The 7,712-nt window shown below is 37.3% G+C and overlaps 2 protein-coding genes across 2 annotated transcripts; both read right to left on the minus strand.

Annotated features, from left to right (window-relative positions):
* Positions 1 to 154: 154 nt before the first annotated feature.
* Positions 155 to 3,979, minus strand: LOC108195078 (uncharacterized). Its single transcript, XM_064081366.1, has 13 exons — positions 3,553 to 3,979; positions 3,314 to 3,402; positions 2,986 to 3,150; positions 2,577 to 2,913; positions 2,387 to 2,505; positions 2,213 to 2,285; positions 1,882 to 2,114; positions 1,749 to 1,805; positions 1,609 to 1,660; positions 1,138 to 1,233; positions 875 to 1,045; positions 531 to 590; positions 155 to 448 (listed from the first exon to the last, which is right to left on the minus strand). Exons 1-13 carry the CDS (start codon positions 3,958 to 3,960, stop codon positions 254 to 256), a joined length of 2,055 nt encoding a protein of 684 aa, XP_063937436.1. The 5' UTR covers positions 3,961 to 3,979; the 3' UTR covers positions 155 to 253.
* A 1,010-nt stretch (positions 3,980 to 4,989) lies between these two features.
* LOC108194235 (uncharacterized) lies at positions 4,990 to 7,508 on the minus strand. The gene is made up of 4 exons (XM_017361170.2): positions 7,381 to 7,508; positions 6,459 to 6,547; positions 6,225 to 6,322; positions 4,990 to 5,306 (listed from the first exon to the last, which is right to left on the minus strand). Exons 1-4 carry the CDS (start codon positions 7,388 to 7,390, stop codon positions 5,201 to 5,203), a joined length of 303 nt encoding a protein of 100 aa, XP_017216659.1. The 5' UTR covers positions 7,391 to 7,508; the 3' UTR covers positions 4,990 to 5,200.
* Positions 7,509 to 7,712: the final 204 nt, after the last annotated feature.

The following is a 7,712-nucleotide window of genomic DNA, read 5'->3' on the forward strand; positions in this document are numbered from 1 at the left end:
GTCGAAGTCCAGGTGGATGAATAATTTGGAGACGCTGTTTAACAGAGTATGCAATTAATTTCAATCGGTGTCCTTTCTCCTTTCTCCGCAAATGACTACTCTCAGTCATATTAAATTCATACGACGCTATCAGTGACGCCGGATAATCTTGCAAAGATGGTTATGAGACTGTACAATTAAAAGATTTGACATATATACATATAGATAAACAGATTTAATATAATGCACTTAATAGATTCCTAGTCATTGTTGTTTAATGCAAGTCTGGAGGATCTGTCTCTTCACTGTTGTTTGCACTTGAACTACTTCCATCATCTTTGATGTCTCCGGTTGTTTCACCGTCGACAGCAGCATCATCGGTGTCGCTCCATTCCTGAAATTCCATTTCCCTCATTTTCTCCAGGAGTTTCACCATGCCGAGCCTTTCCGCAGAGAATGGAGATGGAATCTGAATCACAAACCAGAGTCATAAGAATCGTGATCACGACCTGGGAAACGGATACCAACTGGCATGAATCAATTAGAATTACCAGCGTTGGGATGTATTTCGTGATTGCGATTAACATAGCTGCGTGCATCCATGCAGAGACCTGATTAAGACAAGGAGAGATTGGTTGTCATGTTCCTGATACCATTACGACTAGGAGCGTGTTTGGCTGAGTTTAAGTCAGTTTCTTGCTTATTACACAAACATACATTTTTCAGCTTAAAGTCAGAAACATCTTTAAGCCTAGACAAACGGGCTCTATATTGCATAACTGATTCTATTAATAGTAAACTGGCAAAAGAGTATTCTGCGCGTGACAACCACAGATAAAACTGAAATCTGAGAACTATGATGTAACTGAAAATGAAAAGGTATGAAGATGCTTACAGGCGTCAGCATTAGGATTGTAATGTGAATTAGTTTCGCGACATCGGTTAAAGTTCTTTCAACTTTCTTCCTTTCTCTTGCTGTAACCTTCTGTCCCCGCAGTGGCTTCATAACAAATTTTACAGAAACCGATACATCAATACAGTACAACTGAGTAACCATCCGTATAGCCTGTAGAACATTCAACTCGCGGTAAGCATCTGTACACGAACATTTTAGTTATTATATTGATCCAACTGGATATTTAGGATGCGTGGCCTTACAGTACTGACAGATCTAAGCTTCCAAGCAGATGCACTCAGTATACTCACGAAGATGTTGTCGGGATTGATTAAGTGTGCCCCCCTTTCGCTAGAAGCCTGTTATTACAAGAGGCAGCGATGTAAATTGTAGCGGATGCAGGCAGAGGGGAGGACACAGGCCGGCCCTTGCATAAGGCGACCACTTAGGGTACTACCCCGGTCAGGGGCACCAGAATTTCCCTAAACTTATATGATTCAAGTGAGAACAATTTGGTTGTGAGAACAATGAGAACAGCTGTTCTGTACTTTTCAAAAAGTGCAGAACAACTGTTTTGCAGTTATTTTATTTTTTTAATATTGCAGCAGAACAATACTGTTTTCAGTGTTCTCACACTAAAACGTGTTCTCCATAGAGCGCGACCCTGTACTCTTATATAGGAAAATTAGAAATCATGACAATTATGCCAGGTCAGGTTTCCTGATAAACTTAACCTTGCAAGAAGTAACTTTGTAGGCAGGTCTCTCCATCATGGTCACCGGATAACTGGTAAGAAAAACCGGAATGCACAAGATTAAACAATTCTTTTCCAAGTTATTTTGATATGAAGTAAAAATGTAGGACTTCACTTTACCGTGATCTACTATACACTGCCCAGTAGCACTCCAGACATATAGCAAGTAAGCTCTGACTGCAAAATGTCAGCAGATAATCTTATTTGGACTGTAAAAGATACCCGAAAAGATAAACCTAGGCCAAGTCGGTACCTTTGGAGCAGGAATGCACGCAAATTTGAATTTAAAGGCCGTCGAGTTGTGGTGACATAGTGAGCAAACCCGACGAAAAGATCATAGCAAACTGTAAGCACTGGGTGCAGAATGATTTCCTTCAATGATTCTAATCTGCGTTTGCGTTTTCTGGACTTTTTCCCCCTATTTGGATTAAACTTGGAATAATATGGAGCATATATGTCTAGCCACTTTATTTCATCAGTAACAACCTGCTAACAACAAATTTAACACTTCAAAATTATTCAATCACCTAGTCTGAATAATCGAGGACCGTGGTTATAGATCCACGACTCCACTGCTTACTAACCTCCATGAAGAGCTGATAGTCAGGGAGGATAGAAAATCTAGGATAGAAGAAAAGGCTACCAAACTCCAAATAGCTGCAAAAAAATTTAAAAATATACGGAATTAAATTGATTGATTATGTCAGGGGAAAGGTTTAACTTGAATCTATGACTGTCGAATAGATAAAGAAGTCTGCCTGAGAAACTCCTCAACTTCTTCATCAAGATATATGATCTTCATTTTTGTAAAAAATGATCTCGTTTCCTTTCCCAGAAACGCGAAAAGACCAAACACAGCCAAATCATCCTCGCGATCCTGTCATGCTACAAATTAGAACCTTTCTCATTTTTCAATAGTGAGTTTATCAAATTTTGCTATATGCTAACCTTGTCGCAGAATACTTGTTGGCCAGAAATTACACCCTCTCTGCGCAATGCTACAGATAGTTTTGAAACAGCCAGGCCAAGCCAAAATTCTAGATCTTCAATATCTTTAAAGGGGAAAATCTTTTCACCAAAATGCAGCAAAAATTCCTCTTCGAAACCAGCTTCACTGGCCAAGTGATGCAGCTTAGCCACAGAAACAATGGCATACGACGAGTTCATGAGCTCGTTTAGTATAATATTAATAAGAAAAGAGAATGGAATATAGGAAAGACGCCCCGGACCCAACCTCATCACTGCAATATAGCAACTTATTGTCATAACGATTCCTGCAACACGACTGAGTCCTTTTTGTGTTAGAAACGAGTCAAGAATGAAGTTGACATATTTACGGAAATTCTACAATCCAGACCTTCCTGCATAGTCCATCGACCACTTTTTCAACATAGGCATAAATATTGCTGTGTCACGAGGCAATTCCACCATTCTAGATCCGAACCACTGTACTAAATTAGGGCACCTCGCGTCGAGCTCATCTTGTATGCACTTCCCAAGATATTTTGTTATAGGGTGTAAGCTAAACAATGATTGTAACAAGTTTATTAGAAAGAAGCATGCAATCCATATATAATTGTAGAGAATTTTAATTGAAATTAATAAACTCGTGGCTCAAAATCGCGTACTTTGGGAAAAACTTGTGAGGTGTACTGTCAAAGCGTAAAGGACACTGTAATACTTACATCCTAGAGACGGAAGTATTGGCGTGGCGTTTTTCAGTAAGAATCAGCTCGATAGGAATTGCTGAGCTTAGTAAGTCGTAAACAGCTATCTGTAGAGTCAGAAATCATACTTAAGGTGTCTGATTGAATTTTATAGTTAGTTGTTATAAAAGCTTAAAATAGAACAGACAATATCACTTTGTGATCATCAAGTCAGATAAATCCTAGTGCCAGTGTTTTTTTTTTTGCATGCTTAATACCTGATAAGCGACTTTTTTGTGCCACGAGTGAACATCAACTCCCCTCCATGCCATCGCAAGCTCTGGATCACGTCTATTTGATTCGTGTCTTTGAATTGCATCTAAAACACCTTTGGCAGCCTCATGAATGACCCCTACAAGGCAATCAATCCTATTGAACTCAATGTCAATGGCAAAAGTATTGGCCTTAGCCTCGGGTTGCTCATCGTCAGCATTTTGTTGATCCGTGTCAGAAGAAGACTTTGCTGGAACAACCATTGGTTTAGACCAGCTTACTGAAGTGACTTTTGACAATGGTGTATCATTCAACAGATTTCGGTTCAGATGGTTGTTTCTTGCAATGCCATAATTCTTAGGCATTTTCCATTTCGAGTTGGAGGCGTGCAAGGTGCTAGCCTTAACCTTCATGGTGTCTCCAGAGAAATCTGATCCTCTGCAACAAACACAAAGAAAATGGTGATCAGTTTTTGTAGCACTCAAGGTGTAACCATAAATAAATTGACGGAGGTAAGAGTTTGATAAGAAAGATAATTAATTGGTCCTTAATGATTCGATGTTATTAAAATAAAACTCAACATTTTTTTAATAGACATCACGGATTGTATCATCGTTTTAAATAGAAGTTGACTACCGTGGCAAAAAAAATCCAACAATTATTTTAAAATCAAGTATAATAGTCATCGGACAATTAAAGTAGGTTGCTACAGTACCGTCGTTCTGAACGGAAGTCGGTTATCTGTGTACACATTTCAAACTCCGGCAATTATTTTAAATTCAGACATATTAGTTACCGGACCGTCATTTTGTTTTGAATAAAAGTTGGTTATCAGTGTGCAGAACTAAAATTCCGGCATTTTTTTTTGGAAATCGGACGTAAGTTTTTAAATTCAGACATATTAGTTACCGGATCATCGTTTTGAATAAAAGTTGATTACCGGGGTGTAGAAATAAAATTCCGGCACTTTTTTTGGAAATCAGCCGTAAGTTTGGCCATCGAAATACAACCGACTTAAATTTAACCGCATGTACACTAAAAAAAACTTGATAAAAATACACGCTAACACAGACATGCATAGAGCATATGGAAGATGGTAACTTACACGTGGCCTGAAGAGAGGTGGCCGATGTGAAGAGGGAACTGAGAAGCCATGGTTAATGAAAGATTGAAAAGAGAAGAGAATGTAACAATGTATGTGTATAAGAATACAAACAAGCTCATTAATCAAACCAGGAAAATGAGGATGGTTTTACATCAGCTAACGTAAGACTATACCGTTTTAAAGTTCTTTTCCAATTTTAGACTTGTCTATGAAGCCTATCTACAATGCTTGCTTTCCTTTTTCTTTATTTTGGCTTGTTCTTAAAAACTAAATATTTTTGATTCAATATAATTTCATGTCTGCTGAAGAAGATGTTAAGAATAAATTAGTAAGTGTATGTCGAAAGGAATGAAATAGATAAACCCGTGTGTTTCAGTCTGTAAACTTTCGCGATTGTAATAGATGTACAGTTCATCCCTACCAAACTCTTAGTTTAAGTACAAAGTGTGACCCAGATTGGATAAAAATTTCCTGTAATCTACAAAACATTCGTGGATGGCAGTAAAACTAATATAACTGTTTGCCATTGCTGATGCCTGAAAATGAGTTCATTCTTCTATCATCGCATTTCTAGTTCCATCCTCCGGAGAGGCTTCCAGCACAGGCTCCTTTCCAAAACCAAGTTCTGACATATCTTGCTTTGCCATCAGATTCCTGTAGAACCCATTTAGAAGATATTAGTTACATGATGGAAAGCTTAGAGGAAAGAATTTCGTCTTAAAAACCAAGATTTCACCACAGAGATGCTGCATGAGCAAATATATGATCAAATGATAGTGGTATTGAACTAATCAATTACCTCGAGTATAACAAACATTCATTATGGGAGCGCGCAAATCATCTAATTACTCTTCTAATATTACTATGTTACTGAACTTGGTAGCTCTGCAAGGTCTGTATAATTGTACAGTTTCATATAGTGCTAAGTGACCAATTCTCCTAAAACCTCAAGGTTTTGGGAGGAGGGCTTACCAGGATCATATTTATTCTAACATATATAGATTGTAAGCCTTATAGACCACCTCGGTCTTTAATAGCGATCATAACTAATTTATAGTAAGGTTTGCTAGGATAGGTTCTATCAGCTAGAAATATGCGAGGATTCACTATTTAAGACAGCTACAGAACACACAATCATATTTATAATCTAGCAAGAAATTCTCAATAAGCTGAAAGAGATTAAAGTATACACCTTTTTCAATAACATGGAAACAAGGTAAGGTTTTCTTCTTTGCATACTATAGTCATTCAAGTAGGTACCACTAACATGTCATTCTCAATATACTTTATCGAGCCTTTAAACCTATTGATACATTCAGCACAATTATAAGCGAGGATATAAGTTAAATGGTCAGCTTGCACAATGTAAAATCTAGTGCAAGTTAATAATAGTCATCATATAGTAAGCTGAAGAAAAAATATATGGGAGATAAAGAATTGGATACTTGATATGTTTTGGTTATATAGTCAAGAAAACATTTCATATGTAACTCAAAACAATATACCTCTGTGCACATCAGATCTCATAATAATGCAAAACCATAGCACAATTGAACATAAGAGTTCACTTACTTCTTCATACGACACTCCAAGTACATTCTAGACAGGTGTCTACACAGCTCAGATTTATGGCCAGAGGATCTGAGACAGCTAATGTATTCTTTTTTCTCCTGAAAACATGGATAGGAGACCAAAAAAACTAACGAAATTAGAACCGCTCCAACAATAATGCAGTGCAGATTAGAGCTCTAATAGTGGCTTGTATACATACAAAAAAGCAACAATAAGATCACATCTAAAAACTACCAGATCACATAAATGCATGTGGTCTAAAGGGAACACTCCTTTTTCTGGTGGCACTGGCCTCGCTCCTCTATTTCCCCCAAATGCTCCACCTGCAACATCCCTTAATCACTTCCATTCATAAAATCACACATAAATATAAACATGCATGTGTGTGCACACACACCAAACCTTTTAAACAAACACATACATGTACATGCACGTGTGCACACGCACACACCAAACCTTTTAAACGTGTATTGAAATTTAAACAGTATAATTCACCTCAGCAAGCATCAAGGATACCATTTGGGCTGCAAATGCACTGACATGACTACCACACTAAACACAACTAGACTAACAGAACTTCTTCGCAATGCCATTATCGGACACCAACCACAATCTCCATACTAAACATGGAACAATTTAATTCATCTCAACAAGTATCAAGAACACCGTTTGAGCTGCACTGACATTACTACGAAAAACAAACACACCACTACACTAATAGAACTTCATCACAATGCCACTATCGAACATTAACCACAATCTCCCTACTCGAGCCATCTACTCCCCGAGAACAATCACATAGTACTTTAAACTTTCCAAATTTCAACTTTCACACACCTATTCCTACTTCAGTTCATTACCCACAAAAATTCACAACAATTTTACTCTACTTGATCATATCACTACTTTTCGAATTAAAAACTCTTCCCCACTAGACCCAAAAACATAAAACCTGCTAATTTAACAAACCCACCTCCAATATCACCTCTACTTTCAATCTAGAACCCTAATTTCATCTCTAGCAATTCCTTGTCACAACTTCTAAAATTCAAGAAATAAGTATTTATATCTACCACCCAAATAAATATACACACAATAACACGTACATACAAATCATTCATCATTGAAATTAAAAATAGCAATTATAAATAAATACCTGCGCTCATTTGTGCATGAGTTAGTGGCAAGAAATTCTGCTGCTCCCTGCTGCGATGTATGTAATTTACCTTAGGAGCTTGTTTAATTGGGTATGACTTCAGTGGCCCAATTCAAGAATATTTTGGGCTGGGCTTTGTAGGTCTGATGGGCCTGTTAAAAAGTTTTTGGTTTGATAAACATACAGCGATGAATATGGTATGTTATAGTACTTTGTGTTCGAACTTTGAGTTTCAACATATATCTATACTATCTATACTATACTATAAAAAGCCAACATGGGTATAATTTGTAGTCCTAAGTTTTGTTAGTATTTTTTGGTTTCGTCATTTT

This window comes from Daucus carota, chromosome 7, assembly GCF_001625215.2.
Source record: "Daucus carota subsp. sativus chromosome 7, DH1 v3.0, whole genome shotgun sequence".
Classification (NCBI taxonomy): Eukaryota; Viridiplantae; Streptophyta; class Magnoliopsida; order Apiales; family Apiaceae; genus Daucus; species Daucus carota.

Bases quoted from the DNA above. Each gene is read 5' to 3' on its own strand.
- LOC108194235 (XM_017361170.2), bottom strand. The intron at 6,323-6,458 runs GTAGTTTTTAGA...CCATGTTTTCAG, and splicing joins ACATGCATTTATGTGATCTG to GAGAAAAAAGAATACATTAG. The intron at 5,307-6,224 runs GTAAGTGAACTC...TGGGTTCTACAG, and splicing joins TTGGAGTGTCGTATGAAGAA to GAATCTGATGGCAAAGCAAG.
- LOC108195078 (XM_064081366.1), bottom strand. From the start codon at position 3,960: ATGAAGGTTAAGGCTAGCACCTTGCACGCCTCCAACTCGAAATGGAAA. The intron at 1,661-1,748 runs GTAAAGTGAAGT...TTTTCTTACCAG, and splicing joins GCAGTGTATAGTAGATCACG to TTATCCGGTGACCATGATGG. The intron at 1,046-1,137 runs GTAAGGCCACGC...AATGTTCTACAG, and splicing joins AGCTTAGATCTGTCAGTACT to GCTATACGGATGGTTACTCA.